Consider the following 20,575-nt stretch of genomic DNA (forward strand, 5'->3'; position numbering starts at 1 on the left):
AGAAAATATTAACATTTTCACTCAACTTTGTTACTGAACAATGCGAATACTTTTCCTCTATATTAGGAAATCTCAGTAGGCTCTCCCACAAGTATGTATGGGTCTAAATCGCTACCCATTTCTCAACCAAAGGTAGCCTAAACAGTTTTGGAGAGGTTCATTGCACACCTCTTCTGTGGATTTCTGGATTGTTTTCAAAAGATTGGATTTGTGATATACGCCCTCAGAGCCACCTGTTTGAAGGACTGCCTTTTTCCGTGGAATAAATTGCTAGTCGTGGTCAGAAGAGGTGCTTTCGCAGGAGGGTTTTTGTGAGAAAGCGGTCTAACAGGATGTTTTCCTTGAGAAGCGGCATGGAGCTGGGGGACTGGCTTCCCCCACAGGCAGGGGCAGTCCCCAGGGAGCTGGGATGGGTACGTGAGCCAGGACCCTCCCGCAGGGTCCGGCAGAGAGCAGCCACCACAGCCAGCTCGCGGCTTGCCCACCTCTCAGGCTGTCACGGCTCTGGATTTGGGTATGAGCACTGGTACTGCCGGCTGGGGCTTTGGTATGGTGCAGGGTGTGTAACGAGCCACAGAGCACTACTGGTAGCCTATGCACATATCAGTTACTAGTCATTTCTGCTCAGGATGCTGCTTCACTTCTGCCTACCTCCTAGCAAAATTAGCAGAATCATACCCCACCTACTTCCCTCTGCCAACAGAAATTGTCCCCATCTACCCCTGGAGGCAGCCAGCTGCCTGCGGCCGCCTCGGCTCCATCTTGCCTCTCCCACCTCTGCTTCTGTCGCTGACTCACTGTTAGCATCTGCGAGCCTGGGCAGCAAAGCTCTCGCTATCACCCACCCATCACCTAAGCTGAAATAGGCTTATGGACACTGTGGCACAATGTGAGATTCACCAGTTCCACCAGGTGGTCTTGTCTCTTGGCCATTGTTGCTTTGTGTTCTGCTAAGTGACAGGTAAGTGACTGAAGTCATTTCTATTCATGCAGACTGACATAATAGAAATGGTTTAATTTACAATAAAATTACTGAAGGATCTGCTGACATGTTTAAGAGGAAGGGAAGTGCATCAAAGTTGTGTCAGAACAAAAAAAAAGTGTTATGTTCATATGCTTACAAACGAAGAAGAAAGCAATAAAGCCAAAGAGTACTTATTCTGGTGGCAGAAGATCAGAAAACAGAACAGCAACACCAGCACTAAGTAAGGAGTCACAGTGTCTGAAAAGACAAGTAATTTGCTCAAATATGTGTGCATACAAATACCTATGGGCCACCAATAAATAATGAAAGGGTAGTAAAAAGCAAGTATTAACATAAGCAACTTTTGCTGCAGACTAGAGGAACGCATTCCCCCGATATTAATAGCACTTGCCTCACAGATACTATCTGATGATGTCTGTATGATGTTTATAATAATATGTGTTACTACTGTAAAAGGGACAGTTGTATCTTAACAACATCCCAGCGTCCAGAGCGGTGTGCAGTCACACTCACCCAGCGGGAGTTCTCCTGCCTGTAAGAAATGCACCCAACCACACAGAGTTCTAGCAGGAAAACTGGAGTCACTGGATAATGGATTAACCAGTAAATGGTTAATCACTGGCATATGCGACTTTAAAAATCGGCAAACTGTGGAGTTGTATTCTGATGTGGCAGAATGACTATTAGGAGAGACGGGACAGAGATCTTATGTTGTGGTTGTATGTATCCGAGCATGGTAGAGCAACTAAGAGCTTGAAGAACTCCCCTGTAAGCATACATTAACGGAGGGACGATAATGTGCACAGGTAGGAATGAAACTTGCATTATCATATCTCTATATGTGCATAGCTGCTTGGTAAATGTTAGAGACGTTTACTCTACCTGGGCATCTGTAGCTGAGTTCAGACAGCTGAATCTTACAGTCTTATAGTACCAATTTCTGATTTATAAACACAAAAACTTTGATTAATGTCTACAAATGTGTGTTTAGTCATCACAATTCACAGAGCATGGATTTATTGCAATCAATATGCCTAAAGTTAAAGGTTGAATAGATAACATTTGATCGATGGGTTGAAACTATGAAAAAAGACATTTTCTTCAGTGTTGTTTGGAGAAAGCGACAAAGAGAGTAGCGCTCGTACCAAGCATACAGAAGTGTGCTTTATTTGTATTTTCACGGCTCAAAGGTGTTGTTGAATCCAACTTTATTTTCCTGTAGAAATGTGAAATGTTGATGAATTTGATTGTCCTGCAAGAGATGTTTGGCATTTCCAAACAACCCCTCTAAGTCTGTGACCATTCCTCCTCTGGATGCAGCTTATTTATTGTGGTTTATTGCCTTTCCCTTCTCTCCTACCTAACATGAGACATTGTCCACTGTCTTGGTAGTCACAACGTTTGCACTGCCTTTCCACTTATTTCTGCTGATTTTATCACTTTTTTCCCCTCCGTTCTGCACATTTAATTTGAGTAGATTGTTAAACATATAGCTGACGTAACTGTGAATTTATTTCCAGGTTGTTATATGTATCAGTTAGAAATATATCCCCTTTTTTTTCTGTGAAACATTTCTTCCTTACTAAGATATCACTTTCACATTTGACATCCATAACGATTAAGTAGCATATAGGGAGCAGTTTCTACTTCTAAGAATAATCCAAATCGTTGCTCCCTAGCACACTGTTCTTGTAGCATCGGTTGTTAGATTCAAGAGGTAGGATGATACGTAAAATCTTGGTTTTCTGACCACCCAGTGCTTCCAGTGAAACCAGTCTTGCAGTCTTGCATACCCAAATCTCCCAGTGACTATACAGAAAGTCAGGGTGCATAAATAACTCAGGATCAGCTACATGAGTGTGGGACCTACAGTAACACAGATCTGATATAACTGTTCTAATTATTTTCTAACGCAGACGAGGATCCAATGTCTCACTGACTTTGGATATGAGCAGTTTGGGAAGTGTTGAACCTTTCATCGCTGTGCCAACCCCGCGAGAAAAAGTAGCGATGGAATACCTACAGTCAGCCGGCCGTGTCCTGACACGGCAGCAGCTTCGAGACGCGGTGGCATGTTCGCATTTACTTCAAACAGAATTCATGGTGAGTTTAACAACAAGCTTTAAATGAGGATTTTTGACATAATTGGCATAACAGAAACTGTGGGGAAAAAATAATTGGGCAACGCTTTAATGTCAAGGTACAAATCATTTCCAAAGGGCAGATTAGATAGTTTCAAGGTGGTGTTTTATGTTTATGCACTAAAGACAGATAAGTCACTCAGTTATATCCATGGATAATACAGATTCCTCTCAGTTTGAAGTCCCGTTCATAGATGGGATAAATGTTGTATTAGAGCTACAGTACAAACAGCCAGGACTGTAACACTGTGACAGTTTCAAAGAGATCATAAAGTTTATGATGACAGAAAATACAGTAATAATTGGAGATTTTGTTTATTCCCATATAAACATCATGTATGTTTGCAATTTGAAGACTAAATTTTTAGTCACTATAAATGACTTTTTAGAGCAGTCAGTCAGTCAGTCCAAAATATCTTTAACAAGCACTCCATACAGCAAGCCTAATATACTCAAGACCAAAAACCCTGAAGTGTCCTTATTTAATATTAAATACAAGTGTATTTAATATTAAAAAGGGTAAGAATCTAAAATGAAGATAGTGGCTAGGTAGAAACAAGTCAGAGCAGAAAAACTCAGTCAGGGAAAACACATTATTACATATTGCTTTAAGAAGACCTGAAAAAGACTGGTATTACAAAACAGCCAGATGAAAGAGGCTATCAGAAATAAGGAGACACTCTTTACAAGGGAAATAGAACGTAAACTGAAGCCAGTTGAATGTGAAAGCTGAATAAGACAGGCCAAAAAAGGTTTTGAATTAAAAAAAATCGTAACTTCATTTTTAAATAGATCAAAAGCACAAAGCTTACCAAAAAGTACAAGTATCAATAGATGATCAAAAGGGTAGAAAAGGGATTTGGAGAAGTTGAAGCAATAGGAGAGAAGTGACTGCATTAGTTGCATCTGTGTTGACCATAGAAGAACTTAGGGAATTTCCTACCTCTGTGGCAGGAGTAGATTCAAACAGGTCACTGGAGGATCTGTCTAATATTGAAGTATTAGTGCAATTGATTCTAGAACAAATCAATAAAATTAATAAAAGCTACTCACTGGAATAAGCTACTATCCACCCAGGAATCCTAAAGGCATTCACATGTGCAATTATTGATGTATTAACTGGGCAGGCGTAACCTAGCACTTGGGCCCCAGCAGCTGAGGAATCAGAGGGCCAGAGGTAACAGGAGTTTTTCAGAAGGGCTCCAGAAGAGATCCAGAGAACTGCAGGCCTAGAAATCTGATGTCTAAATCAGAGAAATTGGAAGGAATTAGAATAAAGAAAGAAGCCAGTAGATATATGAACAAATGCAATGCAGTGGGGAGTAATCAACACAGTGTAGCACTGGAAGGATTGGTTGCTTCTCAGAGTAAAAGGAGTTCACCAGTGGAGTCCCAGAGGCACCTGTTCTGGAGCTGATACTGACCAAGATGCTCTTAAGTCATCTGGAAAAGGGAATAAATAGGTGGCGAAGTTTGATGATGACACTGAATTACTGAGGGTAGTAAAATGAAAAATAGACTTCAAAGAAATTACAGAAGGATTTTATAACGGTGATGAGGCAGAGGAAATTCAGAGTTGATAAATAAAATGTTATGCATCTGGGAGAAAGTAGTTTTGTATACCACGATGGGTTCTGAAATACAAAGCTAAAAATCTTGGGAAAATAACTAGAGAATAATATAGAAAACATATTTGTGACATTGGAAAAGTCTATATTGCATTCACAACTGCATGCTGCTCTGATCTCTCCATCTCGAAACACATACAGAAGTATGGCGAACATAATCACAGACTAGAGCAGCTTCTGTATCAGGAGATACTAAATAGACAAGGACTCTTCTGCCTAGAAAAGAGACCGTGAGAGGCTCTAACAGAAGCTTGTAAAATTATGATAGCAAGGAGAAGGTGAATATGAAGTGATTATTCATGGTTTTTCATGCTAAAGGAACAGTACCAGGTGTCCAGTGCAATACAAAGAAAAGCTTGTTGCGTTCTAGTTCCCTCAGATGCCTTGCTACCAACTGCTATCACAGGGTACCAGAGAGGAGGAACCTGACATAACCAACTATCCAAACCAACCTTAGCCTAACTTTTTTAGCTGTTACAACTCATTAGCAAACTAAACTAAACAAGCAAAGCTTTTTAAGACTGGTTTAATAGCTCAAATTTAATAAATAGAGCCACACAGAAATGTATATCCTAACAAGGCATGTAAGAGCAGGAAGACCTATACAACCCCTTGAGCATACTACAGGTCTAACAAAGACATACAAACAATTCAGTTCTTATTAAACATGCCAGAGCACGTGATCCCTTGGGTTTCATTTTGTTTTCAATCTGTGCATGTAAGTCAATAGAATAGATGATGAGTGTCGTCTTACTCTAAAAATAGTTTTTCATTATGAATAATTGCATCCTACGAAGCAGTCCTTTTATTCACCTTTAAAAAGCCAGGGTTTATAGTAAAAGTCATTTGCTTAAGAAAAACAAATCCCTCAGTTGTTTTACCAAAAATTGGTCAAACACTGTACATGGAAAAAATTCTAAGCGTCCAACATACTTTTATCACCAGTTACGCCATCGGTTCTCTGCCATTCTGCTGCTTAGGCAGGAAAGCCAGAAGAAATAACTTCATTGTGCTTAAACCCCCCACGTTAGGAGACAGTCTGTACAGACAACTTGGCACCTCCGTAGAATCCTATTTACCCGAATCCTCTCACACAGCATCCGTGCATGGCTTTGGGGCAATACTCACATTTTATTTGTCCCTCAGGGGGGCAAACATGACTTTGGCCGTTCAGTGTTTCCACAGAATTTTATTGAAAAGATCATGACTTGTCTATTCCATTTTTAAACCATTTTTTAAAATGTGTTTTAAGATGAAGCTGTTGAACAGTATCTGTTTAATATCTTCCTTGCTACAGATAATAGCTTTAGTAGGAACTTGAGGCATGCAAAGAACGCAATATATAACCCTCACTCGTTCTGCTCACTCAGCTTGTTTTAACTAGCTAAAGAAATACAATAAGACAGTCTTCTTGAGACTAAAATTATTAGTTCCCATTAAAACCTTCCAAGTGTGCAAAAAGTGGAGAAACGTTCAAAGTTTTCAGTGGAAAACTGAAAAACTGAAACATGAGCAGTTTCGGGTTATGTTTAGTTCTTTAATTAATATTTAATTCTTTGATTAATAGTTAAGGGGGCATTAACTTTATTTTTTTCTTGTAAAAAATGGTAAGTTACCATCAAAATATTTTTCCATAATATTTATTAAGAAAAAAGAGCTATTTTCCTTTTTTTTTTTTTAATGCTGACAAAAAGGTTGGCTACTTTTATTTGGGAGAATATACCTGATTTGCAAGGAGGAAGAAACACAAATTGCCCAGCATATACTTCTTTAGTAGCCTGAGCTGCTACTATTCAAAAGACAGAATGTCTGAAGTTGGTGACAGAACAGAAGAATTCATTATTCCCAAAATACTGGAATGTCAGAAAATACAGTCCTGCATGGGAAAGTACCAGATTGTTAAATCTATAAAATTTGGTTCTCATAAAAATGGAAGGATGAGTATAATGAATATCTGCCTGAATTTTTCTCAGTTTTGCCACATTTTCTTGAATGCTTTCAGACACCCAAATCATATCTCGTCAAGTGTATGAACAGTTGTAGCATTCAAAGGCTAATGTGAGCCAGAATAGCTGTTATTAGAAGAGTATCGCCCAGAGAGGTGAAGTAGCCCATGAACAAAGGCATATATGCATACGCATCTATAATTGCATGCATGCAACTGAGCTAATGAATGTGTGCAGCTTATACATTATTTGTAATTAAATAATTATATATAATATGTATACGTTTAATAAAACAAATCGCTATATATTGCCTATATAGCTACAGAATTTGTATGCTAATTTGCACATGTTCATGCTATTTACAATCTGCTGGGCTTATTTTCCCCCACGTTAGCAGGAACGTTATCCCCATAATATCCTGATTTTTTTTCTGGAATAATCTCTTGCTTTTCACAGCCAGTTTCAGAATAAGTGACTTGTCTGTGGCTGTGATCTATGGCGTATTGTCAGATTTCTGTCTGTGCCCTTGGCCCAACAAGTACTTACTACTGGGAGGAGCCCACCGACTAGAAAGTGTTTACAGGATGTAAGTGGTTAGTATTATTAATTGGCCTTGTTGGCCCAGATAAATGCATTTCTGTTTTCAACTCGGTGGCATTTCTGCATCTGTCAGTAAGTTGCCAACTGATGAACTATTTTAAAACTTCAGCAGGCATCGAGAGGGAGACAGCCAGGTGGCTGGAGGAGCCCCACTGACCACCGTCTCTTCTTGTGCAGGCAGAGGACTCTTCCTCACACATCTTTTTCCAGTCTCTGTAGATGACAGATGTAGATCATATTAAACATAGGTTTAACGTATTGCTCTCAGTTGGTATATAGTTCAGCAGGGAAACCTTTCAGAAGCCATGCACTGGTGGTGTTTATACTAATCCAGAACTGAACCAGGGAAGCTCTAGGTCAGCCACTAGCCCATACCAGAGACAGTTAGGACAATTCAGAGCCCAAGGGCCAAGAGGAAGAGTCTCGCAGAGGTCACCACTGGGAAGGGGTGAAAGTCAGAGGTGGGTATGAGGGGGGTGTGGGAGCTCATTTTGTAGTTCCGTGGAGGAGGAAGGGGCATCAGAAGCAGGACAGAGGTGAGATGGTTTGACCTGAAGGAACGGGGATGAGGTTTATGCAGGAATGGAGTCTTACAAGTGAGAAGATCCTGCACTTAGCATAGGCATCACATGGATCGCAGTACAGGGAGCTGAAAAAGGCTTGGGTGAAGTACCTGCAAGGAAGGTGTATCTTAGCAGCAGCACTTTGGCTGGCCTGAAATGAGAGGTGGCGAGTCATTCTTTTGAGGAGTTAGCTGAAGAGCAAGAGCTCCTTGGGTCTGAAGGACAGTGGCCATGCATCTCATCTGTGCCAAAGGCCTGGGCAGGCCTGTGCCTGTGGAGTTAGAAACCAGCTGATTTTGGAGGAAAATCCTTAAGTAAATTTTCCAGTGGTACAAGTCAAAGGAGGTTTGCACTGAATAGGGTAGGAACATATCTTTTGTGCCTCCTCATGTTCCTATGTGTCTGTAAGAGGCAATTATTTAATATGCCACTATCTCTTTGGATAAATGTTCCAGGCTAGCAACGAAGTTTTCAAGTCTCTCTAGTAATGATTGTGCTTTTAAGTAGAAGTATTGATTTACTGAAGATCAAATTCCTGCTTACCCTAAGATAATTTAAATAATGGTGGCCAAAAAAAACCAGTAAAAAATGAAGATTTGAGTCAACTGAAGCATTTTTTAATGTGATTTTGCCAGATTGTTTTGGTTGGTAAAACATCCCACACAATCAGGAAAAAAAAAAAACCAACCTACATGTTTCATCTTGCCATTTTCAAAGGGTTGTTTTTATTCAACTGTAAGAACACTAACAACGTTTCAGAACCTCAAAATCAAAATTATTCTTACCCCCCTTAGACTAAGTGAAATGTTTTATTCAATGAAAAATTGGAGGATGTTTACTTTTCATGCTGACAAGCAATTTGAAAAACAGTAATTTTAAGTTGATCAGGAGTTTATCACTTGTATATTTTTCAAACTTCAAGCAAACTGTCACATTAGTTACTTGCACATCTGCGTATTTAAAGAAGACAACGCAGATCAGTCACAAAGATCAAAATGAGAATCAAGAGAAGTAGCTTCAGATTTTTATTACATTTTGAGTCACTGAATGCAAAACACTAAGGCACTTCATTCTAGTAGTTTCTATAAAAAGCAAGTGAGGTCTTTGACATTGTTAAGAGCTTTGCACAAAATTAAAAAAAAAAGTTTGCCATATATTAATATTTAATTATTTTGAAAGTTCCTCTCCTAATTATGTAAAATGTTGTACTTTTCTGCTACAGTACTGCACTTTTCAACTCCACTTTTCTAGAACTATTGTGCATTTTAACCTCTCTCCTAATCCTGTAAAAACTTGGCTTTTAATAATTCATCAGAAGTGTTCCTTGGAAGTCACCCCTTCAATATGCAACTCCCTGTGTTTATTAAAGGAAGGGTGTTGACAGGCTTGAGGTGGGAACCACTTTTTTTCTTAATAACTTTGATGTCAAAAGACAGTTGTGTAACAGCAGATGGCCTTCTGGTGATAATTTCCTGCATGGCTCCTTTGGAAACACCAATCTGATTTAATTTATTTTTTATAGGAAATACCGATGAATTTTGTGGATCCCAAAGAAATTGACATCCCAAGTCACGGAACTAAAAACCGCTATAAAACAATTTTGCCAAGTAAGTGAGTTAGCCCATGGTTTCCTACTATGACATTTAGTCCTGCTTTGAGAACGTATTGCTGTGAAAATCTAGCTGTCTTTATCTTTGATCGTTGTGTACCTATTCATAAGTGTATTTATAGCCTATGTAGAAAGATAACAAAAGCCCAGTGCTGTAGGACTGCCAAATGCAGAACTCTGACTGGACGCCTTAGTAGGTACACACTTTGGCAGCATCCCCACCACGTACTGAAATGCAGCCTGGGTGCATGCTGGTTTTCTGTGGAGGACAGCTCAGGCAGGTGGGTAGAGAGAGGTCTTCCATGCCTCGCAGTAGCTCCCCCGATCTGGAGGATGAAAGGACCAAGACTGTTGCCTCCATCACAGCCCACACCGTCTTGCAGTCACTGAATTCCCTCTAGTTGGGTGAAGCTACTTGGGATTCTGTCCAACATTAAGTGGCCCAGACAAAAAAAAGCAAGCGCATCCTATCCTTTCTTGTAGTGGACTTCCATCTTTATGAGTCCTCTGGTGGTTTTTTTTTTTTCTTCTCCATGCGCCAATTGGCTTTGTGGAAATCTGCTTACATTAGTAAGAAAACCACTCTCACACAGTGCTGCCTCATCGTTGCTGTAAACTTGTTACTGCTTTGCTATACTGCTTCTGTATTTTTGTTGGCCCAAATTCTTTATTTCTGACCAAGCAACAATTGCTTTGTTATAATTAGAGGCGATTGAAAACTTTTCAGTGGAATAGTTTTCCTTCAAAATATACATTTCTCTGAAATGCAGCTATTTTCATAACATTTGTGGGGGATAATGAGATATTCCATTTCTCTTTTATTAATCATTTTGTTTTGTGTTCAGTTTCAAAATAGGTTGCAGACGTTTTAACACTAAATACAGACATGAATATTTGAGTTTTTATAAATTTTGACATCACCAAAGTGAAAAAGTTCAGTGATTCAAAATGTTGGAGGACATTCCCACAGAAAAATGTAAACACATCCCTTTGCTTAGGTTTGGAATGAAGAACACTTTTAAAATGACAGCATATCCTATCAACTAGAAATTTGTTTTCTAATCATCTCTATAATGTCCTTGTAGGCCTATGTTATACGTTAGTCATGCAAATTCACACACTTTAAATGACAAGATTTCTCTCAGCGAGCTGGAACGCATTGTAATTTGTTCACATCATACAAAGGCCTTGCAGTCAAATTAATGAAAACTGATGGCCTTCAGCCGCTAGATTAGTCTCAGAAATGCGATATGTAGCTGGGAAAGAAACTCGTTGTGTGGAGTCCTCGCTTCCCTTCAGCCCTCAGTAAAATTTCCATTGTCTTCAAGGTTAGTTCGTCTATTGCAACCAATAGCTGTGTGCATCTGAGTGCAATCGAGGAATGTTGAAGGGAATTAAAGAAAGTAAGTAACTGAATGCAAGTTATATACCAAGTAATCAGAAAATTCAGCGTCCCTTAGAGTCTGGCCCAGTGTCAACAGGATGTACACAGAGGGTGAAATCCTCATCCCTTTGACGACAGCAGGACTTTTGCCATCAGCTGCAGTGGAGCCAGGATATCGCCAAGCCTCCCTCCGCCTGACGGGCAGATTTTTGGAAGGAGTTCTCCCTTCCCATAGCATCTTGCGTCCAAGCTGCCCCAGCCACCATCAGGTTTGCCTTCAGCAACGCCTTGCAAATGTGATGAGTCCTATTTCACTGCAGCATGTGTTTTGAATCGGGACATGACAGCTGGGCCGTGGTTGATGCTGATGAGCTTTGAGAACCAGCATGCCTTTGTGTTTTTACCTCCAGTTAGCTAGGACGTGCCACTAACTCCGCAGCACATTTTAAGTCCAAGCACGCTGCCAGTGTGCACCACAGCTACTCACTGACAGGCACTTTGTAACCATCCTTGACAGAAATCAAAAGGTCTGCTGTGTGTTAGCACCAGGCTTTTTCAAAGAAGATATTTTGAGGATTGAGGCACATGCTCATAATAAATACTCGCGCACCCCACACCCAGTCTGAGAGGGTTTGGAAACGATTTGAGTGATTAAATAGAACAGCCTTCCTGGTTTCCTGCTCAGATGATATCAACCTGCCGCTTCATATAGCCGCATCAGCTTTTCCATTCCCAGTGCTGGGTGTGTCCCCTGAATCGGGGCACCTGTGGTGACAAGTGACGTTTGAGCTGATGGATTATCTCCTAAAAATGCCCAGTCCTGCCAGCTCCACCCTCTGCGCTGTGGAGGATGTTCTCATTTTCTAAGAGATAATTCTGCAACAGGGTGCATGAGGGCAGGTTCACGTTAATAGATATTACCCAGCCCGACACACTCGTGAAATAAAATGAATGCCTAATGAAAATTATTCTATATGGAAAACTATAAAGTGCAGGAAATGTTACATTTCTATGGAAGATGTTTCAGTTGCAGTATAACATAGCCAACGCTCTTATGCAAACACTAGGACGCGTCTTTAAGTTTTCTAAGTATTATTTGCTTTATAATAATATGCTAATACAACTAACTAGGGGACAGTGTGGGATCAGAGGCAAGTGGCTAAGCAGTTCCTTAAAAATCACTGGTTTTCTGTCCTTCCTCCTGACTGCGACCCCACCCACTGGTCCTGTTAAACCCTGCTCCGTATCTTCAGCTGCATTCCCTCTGCCATCCACCTACAGCATTTCTCACTCCCTCTGAGCAGGTTCCCAATCCTGCACACAGATTTCCCAGTCTCTCACCACAGTCACATCCTTGTGGCAGAACACCAGCCCCGCTGCTCCCTCCTCATCCTCTTACTCCACATCTTCACCTTTGCCTGCTTGTCTCCTGTAGCCCCCACTACATGTCCGTGCAGCAGGACCTCAGCTTCAAAGCCCTGTATCTTTTCCCCTTCCTATCTCACTTTTCCACCTCAAACCAGAAGCAGAATTCCTGTGGTACTTCAGAACATGCATGGGCTCTTGCTTACAAAGGAGCAAGTGGCTTAACACTGTTCTGTGGGTATCTTCGTGCGTGCAACATGTCCAAGGTACCTGGAAGTCATTCCTTACCCCTTTCTGAAGAGTACCCTCGGGGCAAAAGCCTACGTGAAAACACTCGCAGCAGAACAGCAGATTCACAGTAACATGGAAGTAGAAAGCACTTGGCGGGTCAGACCCACAAATCCACAAGCTGTTGCTTGAAGTGCTTGTGCTAAAACTGGCTCTGGCACTCCAGCTAAAGACAAGGGGAAAGTTAAATCTAAATCGTATGAACAAAGCACTTTATTATGCAAGTTTATAGACAGACGCTGGAAAACCGTTCTCTTGATTTTGAGAATTTTCAAGCTCCCTTGCACTACAGTCCTGACTATGAATGGTCACGTTTGCTCCAGTCCTGCTCCCTAATGAAGGCAATAGGATCACCAGCGGGCTTTCAAAGACTAAAGAAAAAAATCGTATTTACAAAGCAGGAGGAGAAAAACTGTTTAATCTTAGCGGAATTCAACATGGGTTCATGAAAGCATTTTTGTATATCCATGTGAGTCGACAAAATGTGTCCTAGTTGTGGTCACCAGTATCCTAACATCTATAATATTTGTAAATAGCCAGTATTATAATAATTTATCTATGTTAGACTGCATAGTTAAAAATGTAAATGGATATCAGGCAGACCTTATTTTTAGTAGATAAGAAAGATTCCCTTTGCATGAATGAAAATGTATTTTGTAATGCTGAAGCATGTTTTAAAATGCAGAAGCACTCACCATGATAAATCTGTTAAGTTTTCCATTGAGAAATCCTGGATTATATTGGAAGTGCCAGGAAATGATTCAGATGAGATTAAAAAATGATGCATATTTTACAGGTGTTTTATACATGAGGTGTTTTGAGGCAGTTGTATTATTTGCAAGTCTAATAGCCTATTCCCCACCTGGCAGAGATTGGGAATGCAGTCTGGTATGATTCTTCCACGTTCTGTGTTACAATGTTTACCAAATAATACCAGTATGTGTAGTTCATTTACAGACTGCAAGCAAAACCAGGCAAAATAGAGGTGGATGAATTTCAAAATGTTTCAATATCTGAAAGATTTATGATCTTTTGGGCTGCAAGTGTGAGAGCAGTCTGCCTTACAAAATTTTCGTCTTCCTTTCCTGCTCACAAAACAGAAATACCTGAAGGACATCCCTTCTCACAGTATTTCAGTCCTGCTGTTGGTAAGGCAACTAGGACTGGACTAGGAGTAACAAATTACTTGTCTTGGAAATGCTACAAATACCCATGCCCTAAAGAATTCAGAGCATAGTAGCAGTTGAAATGGAAGAAGAAAAAACAACCACAGCACTTCATACCCACCATACAACGAATACAGCCTTTGCAATGGGACAAAGCCTCATGTTTTCATGACAGAGTGGTGTTCATGGAGTGGATGAACCTCCAGTATCGATGGCAGCGGGGGAGGCTGTCCAGCAGTGCCACCATATAGCCCGGCTTGTTCCCTGCACCAGGCAGTCTCATGGGGGCAAGCTACAGCCCCTTTAACACCCTCTTATTCCTCCAGACTGGTAAATTCAGGCCAATATTCATTTGTTAAAGATGGAGTTAGAGGAAGCTTCTTCTACTCTAATGGGAAAGCTATTCCAGACTTCCTAGATACATGGAAGAAAACAGCAGTAATTTTGCCTCAGTCAAAATTGTAGGAGACATTTTTTATTAGTAATTATAAGTGCTTAACAGCTCTGCTGCGTTTCAAGATGCTTTACAAACATTGATGAATGCAGCCTTGCAGCCACCATCTGTGTCTTTCAGCTGTAGCTTCAGACTCTCAGACTTTGCCATCCATGAGGAAAAGATTATTACCTCCAAGGTATTTGTCATTCAGGAGGAAGCTAATTACTTCCATTTGTGTCTGATGATTGCTTAGTGGCTCTGGATCTTTAGTGGTGCTCAGGTTTTCCTCATTTCAGAGCTGAGTTTACAGCACTTACCTATTTCATAACTGATCAAGACTGTTAATTTATAAAAGATTCCCATTCGGAAGCAGTGTTTGTTTCGTTCATTGGAGTTGGAAGGTCTCAGAAATTGTGAAACTGATTTAGCTGCTCCTTAGTAACAGAGGGATTTATCTCAAGACATGGTAATTAAACTGGATGTTGAGTCTGCTTGAAAGAGGTTTTTTAAGGTAGGGGTCAAGCTACACCAGAATCAGAGGCATTGTGTGAGCTAGAGGAAGCCGGTGTTTTTTCAAGGCCACGTAGCCTGAGGCATTTGTGGAAATGGCTAATAATCACTCTGTGCTGAAAAGGAATGAGAGCTTTCCTGTCCTCATATTGTTAAGGGGAAAAAAAAGCTCTAAGTGAAAAAGTTGGGAAAGCTAGTACAAAGAGATTTTAACACAAACTAACTAGGGTTCATGTTGTGCTATTAACGCAGAGGACAAGACTTCCATGCACAGACTTTGAACTAGAAGTCATGCATTCATTTGCACATTTTAAGAAACGTAGTTTCAAAACACCAGCCTGGGTCCTGCAAAGGCACCACTCCTGTCCAAGATGCTCCTGTGACCTCCAGTGGGAAAAGGACATAAAGTATGTTTGGGATCATCCCTCCTTTTCCTTTGATTTGCAAAGGTTTTATCCTGTTCTTACGAACAGGATGAAAAGTCACAAAAGAAATCCAAAAGCAACTCTGAAAATACCAGGTTTTGCTACAGCATATGTACATCAATTATGTATTTCTTGTGTAAACAGCAGGGCCACATAATAAATAGTGTTTTCTTACCACTCTCCAGTTCAGCATCCACATATGTATCTTTGAGCATATTGCCTAGATTGCACTCAGCAAAGCAGCTATCCAGAGACTATTTCCAAACCAATAGGTGTCTGTATACTGTCAAAAAGCTGCTGATTCTAATTAATTATTTAAGCAAACTGCCAGAAGAAAAGATTTTTTTTTCAGTACAGAAATATTTCCATATCATTTTGTTAACAGTAGAAGATTTTTTCAGAAAGGGTGTGAAGAAAGTCAAAGTATGCCCCTAGACAGCCACAATATAGGCCCCTCACTCCCGTTCTCCTTATCCCTTTCTGTTATGCTGTGTAATTGAGAATTTACTGGCTTTAATTCCAAAAGGGTAATACATGGGGCATCACATCATCACAAATGAGCAAGCAAAAACTTCCTTTGCAGGAGGGATTTAGTAACCCCCAGCTCTATACTCAACAGAACTGGCCCCCACTGTGTTCTAGATCATCCAAGACAGTGAAGGAAAAGAAGAGCTTGAAGGAAAATGTTCCTGTAATTTGGCATTGCGTCTCCAGTCTAGTACACATGAATGGTCACAAATTGTGTCAGATGAGAACACAGGACTGAAGAGAAGGATATGGATTACCTAGTCCAGCCCCTTACAGTGAACTTACATTGGTATAAAAACACATAGCTGATTTCATCCCAGGCAGAAGGAGCTTTTCTTAATTTAAATCCAACTGTAGTCATTGGAACAGAACAGCTTCAGGCAAAGATATCAAAGTTGAATCCAAAGGACTTGGTGTAATTATCTAGCATCATACAATGATATGACACAGGTTTCAAAGACAGTCTAGGCAGGTCAGCTTGATACTCAACACAGGCAGACTAGACCTTGCTGAACATTGCCTGGACCTGATAGTGTTGCTTTAATGCCCACAGCTTGCTGAGATGCTTCTACACAGCCCAGCATTGTGCAGTATAGGTGTACCTTAGTTACATGTGATGATCCTTTGTAGAGGGAAGAATTTGATGCATAATGCTTTAGTGCTTGACAACCCCGAATAACAGTAGATTATTTCTTCAACAAGTCTTTGATTCTCTATAGAAATCTTCTAATTATGGGTTTTCTTTTCAATTTCCATCTTCCTTGTGCTCTTAGATCCTCTAAGCAGAGTGTATTTGAAACCAAAAAATCCATCTGACTCCTTGAGTACCTACATAAATGCTAACTACATTAGGGTAAGTAAATGTACACTCTTCATGTGCTTTTGAGACAATATTTGATTTTCCACATAAATAAATGATTTTGCCAAGGTGCCACTCATTTTATTCCTGCCCATCTTAATTGATAATTCCTAATCTTTTTGTCTACATTGGTGTGACAGAAATAGTTTCATGAGCTGTTTATAACAAAGACCACATAGCCATGAATATACTAAAATGGTTGCAATAAGAAAATAATTTATCAAATAGTTTATAAAAAACATTAAGAATCACATGCATTACTATTTGTTTACTTCAGTATTTACCATTTAATATTGTCTTGCTGCCTTACAGTAAGGAAAAGAGGGTTACCTTTTCACAGCAACAGAGATACCGGTATTTTGGTAAAGAGAAGATCAGAGTCAACAGCAATATAAGCTGTATGGTTGCAGTCATGTTATCCACAAACAAGCTCAGTGATGATGGTTTTTTTTCCATGCATAACTATATCAATTGATAGTCCTGAAATCATCAGTTAAGTAATTAAATAAATACTGTAACAAGTTTGTGAAAAGGAGCATAAACAGATGTGTTAAATATCCACATGTGCACCAGCACACACACTTGTTCACATTCTACTCCCTATATTGAATGGTTACATGATACAAAGACTTTACCAGCATGAACCCTGTTGGAAAGCATTATTCTAAGTGTCCGCTACATTATAATCCTCGATCACACACACACACACAGAGCCCTCTTGAACTCGTGGCACAGTGTATGCTGAATAGACTACTAAGAAACTACTTCAGTCATGTTTTAGGAGTGTAGTCCTCTACCTGCAAAATTAAATGTTTTGATAAGAGTTATGTACCAGATCCTCAGCTGGAATAAATGTAATAGTGCAACTGAAATTTGGCCCCAGAGCTCTACAATGATGTTGCTTATTTAAAAAACAGTACATGAATATATACGTACACATCCCCCATGCCCCTTACCCTGCCTCACTTTACATCCTGTGCTTTCATTGTTTCGTATGAAGCCATCATCATGTAACTAAGCATAGCAGTTCTCTTTGGAGAGCAACTCTTCCATCAGCCAGGCCATGTTTTGAGTCCTCTGAGGTCTCCCTTTTCACCATGCCACCACCCTTCAGGCCGACATATGGTGATTTCTCCTGCTGCTAATACCAGTTGAACTGTCAGCAACTGCAGAAAAAATACAATCCAGCGATGAAATGGAGTTTCACATCCGTGTATGCAATATCATTAGGCTTGCTGGGATCCTGACAGTCCTGTCTTTGACAATGTTCAGGCAGATTGGTGAGTAGAAGGAGGACTGTTTATACCAGCTGAGGATCTGTCCCATTGGTTCATGCAATGAGTAACAGCTGTCAGGGAGAAAGGCACCCAAAATAAGACCCATGGCTAGAGGCTCCCGCACCACCTCCAGCCGTTTTCCATACACTCATCCCCTTCATACATTGCCAGGCTCTCCTGATCTGCATTACTGTTGGGCACCCTGTCACTGCACAAACTCACAAGTTCTCCTTCTCACCCGAAAAATAAGAAGGCAATCTCTTTTTTTTCCCATTTCTTCTTGCCTTTCCCTTTCCTCTACTTCCCCACTGTTCGCCTGACCTTTCTTTGACCTCCTATACACTTGTGTGTCTCGGAACTCCCTATACTGATATGCTATCCCTCCTATAAGGTCTCATAAAGGCGCTTCTCCCTTAGCAAAGATGCATAGCAGAGTCTTTGACTCCACAAGCATTCATGTATTTTAAATCTTTTTTCCTGTCACAAATCGTCATAGAAACCAGTTTTATAGTTCTCATTTTTTTTCTGTGGCTTGTTGACTGTAAACTATCTTGCAAACACTGCAGCAATATAAATCATGGATTAAAGTACCACTGGATGATGGAAAGCCCCAACAACTTGGAGAACAAAGTAAGCTAGAAGCAGCCAAGTAAGCAGGGAAATTTGAGAGGGTTTGATGTATTCTCAGGACCATTTCAGTCCATCGAATCAGTAGTTTCCGGAGGAAAAACTGTTCTACTGAAAAATTTCTGATCTGCTCTATTGTTAGGCATAACTGCTTTCCGTTCAGATAACTTTTTTTTTTTTTTTTTAATTCCAGATTCATTTTGCTGCCTTTTTAGAACATTCACCTGCAATTTTGGTCGACTGCATGAATTTAAAGTAAATGCTTTTGTGTCTGTTTCTAAACCAGGGATATGGAGGTAAAGAGAAGGCTTTCATTGCAACTCAGGGACCCATGATTAATACCGTGAATGATTTCTGGCAGATGGTTTGGCAAGAAGACAGCCCTGTCATTGTTATGATCACAAAGCTGAAAGAAAAAAATGAGGTATGACAACTAGCCAAACTGAGAAATTATTCCTATGGCTGCGTACTGTAGAAAGAACCTTAGCAGATATGGAAGGAAGCTAGCAGATAACCAGCTCTTAAATACTCTGGTAATGGGCAATGTGAAAAGTAATGCTGGGGTAGCCAAATACACCAACTGCAATTGCATAGCAATCATAAGAGAAGTATTAAAAAAAGACAAAAAGGAATTCCATTTTCTGGATCTGTGCTGTTGGATTCATAATTTTTTAAGAAACACCTCATTTATCTGTTCGTCACCTCTGTATTTCTTGTTAATTTCTGGTATATAAAGAATCATAGAATCATAGAATGGTTTGGGTTGGAAGGGACCTTAAAGATCATCTAGTTCCAACCCCCCTGCCATAGGCAGGGACACCTTCCACTAGACCAGTTTGCTCAAAGCCCCATCCAGCCTGGCCTTGAACACTGCCAGGGATGGGGCATCCACAACTTCTCTGGGCAACCTGTTCCAGTGCCTCACCACCCTCATAGTGAAGAATTTCTTCCTTATATCTAATCTAAATCTACCTTCTTTCAGTTTAAAGCCCTTACCCCTTGTCCTATCACTACAGGCCCTGGTAAAAAGTCCCTCTCCGGCTTTCTTGTAGGCCCCCTTTAGGTACTGCAAGGCTGCAAAAAGGTGTCCCGAGAGCTTTCTCTTCTCCAGGCTGAACAACCCCAGCTCTCTCAGACTTCCTTTATAGGATTGGTGCTCCAGTCCTCTGATCATCTTCATGGCCCTTCTCTGGACTCATTATGATTAGAAGTTTCCTTATATGGTTGAAGTTTGCACTTTGCTATAATGGCAGGTTTTGAATCCATTCCAGAAATTACAAATCTTCTGGACCATCCCAGAAATACAGTTTGGGCTCCCAAATGCCAATACCATGGAGGGACTTAGCCAGAATGGAAATACGTGGCTCTTTACCTTAGCACCAAGTAGAGATGACAATTGCATTCTAATTGCTAATGGCCATCTAACTGCCTGTTATACATTCTGTGACTTTTGGATCAATTCCCAACTACATCTTTAATAGCTTTATTTAGTATTCATCCAAATTGTTGCCAAGCTTTCCTTGATAGTGCCAGACTCCATATTTGTGACTGCCAGACATTAGGAACGAAAATCACTGTCCCATGCAGAGGGCCAACACAAAGCTCTGTTCTGGAAGACTGAATGTTAAAGAAGTGGTTTACAGAGCTTGTGGACAAGAAAGAGACAGACATAAAGGAGTTTGACTTTTTTCTTGAGTCCAAACTGCTAGACTTGGTAGCAATTCTCAACTCCAGGTAGGTGCCTCAACCAAGTCTCAGCACCTTGCCAGGTAAGCACCAGGGCCATATTGCCCCTGCTCCGCTCACACCCCTGCTCTTCAAACTCAGATGCATGTGACGATAGAGAAACAGAGTTTATTCAGGCAAAGTTCCCAGTCTGAGTGATCAAGGGACCAAGATCCTGAGTGTGTTCCCAGGGCTCAAACTCACTGCTCCATTTAAACGTGGACTCAGTAGACATACTTTTCTTTCTTCTGCCCTTGACTGCTGCTTGGCCTTTTGTCACTGTGAGTTTGAGCTTCTAACATGAACTTAAAATCCAGTGGATTTTAAGAAAGCTATATGTAAAAAGTAGGTTGGTCCTGTAAAATATCCCAAGGCGTATTTCCAAACTAGGTGCCATTTTGCACTAGGCTGTTCAAACAAGTTTCCAGAAGCCTACCTTAAAAAGATTACTCCTGAAAATGTAGAAGACTTACCCCAGCCTAACTGGCCAAAAGAATAAGTATTTCACTGAGG

The 20,575-nt window shown here is 40.5% G+C and overlaps 1 protein-coding gene across 1 annotated transcript in view; it reads left to right on the plus strand.

Moving 5' to 3' along the window:
* Positions 1 to 20,575, plus strand: part of PTPRR (protein tyrosine phosphatase receptor type R) — a 136,036-nt gene that overhangs the window by 97,832 nt on the left and 17,629 nt on the right. The window contains exons 6-9 of the mRNA XM_050904872.1: positions 2,902 to 3,088; positions 9,386 to 9,470; positions 16,348 to 16,427; positions 18,624 to 18,761. Of these exons, the coding sequence (XP_050760829.1) occupies positions 2,902 to 3,088; positions 9,386 to 9,470; positions 16,348 to 16,427; positions 18,624 to 18,761 (490 nt within the window). The remainder of the gene's footprint in view (positions 1 to 2,901; positions 3,089 to 9,385; positions 9,471 to 16,347; positions 16,428 to 18,623; positions 18,762 to 20,575) is intronic.

This window comes from Gymnogyps californianus, chromosome 1 (genome assembly GCF_018139145.2).
Source record: "Gymnogyps californianus isolate 813 chromosome 1, ASM1813914v2, whole genome shotgun sequence".
Classification (NCBI taxonomy): domain Eukaryota; kingdom Metazoa; phylum Chordata; class Aves; order Accipitriformes; family Cathartidae; genus Gymnogyps; species Gymnogyps californianus.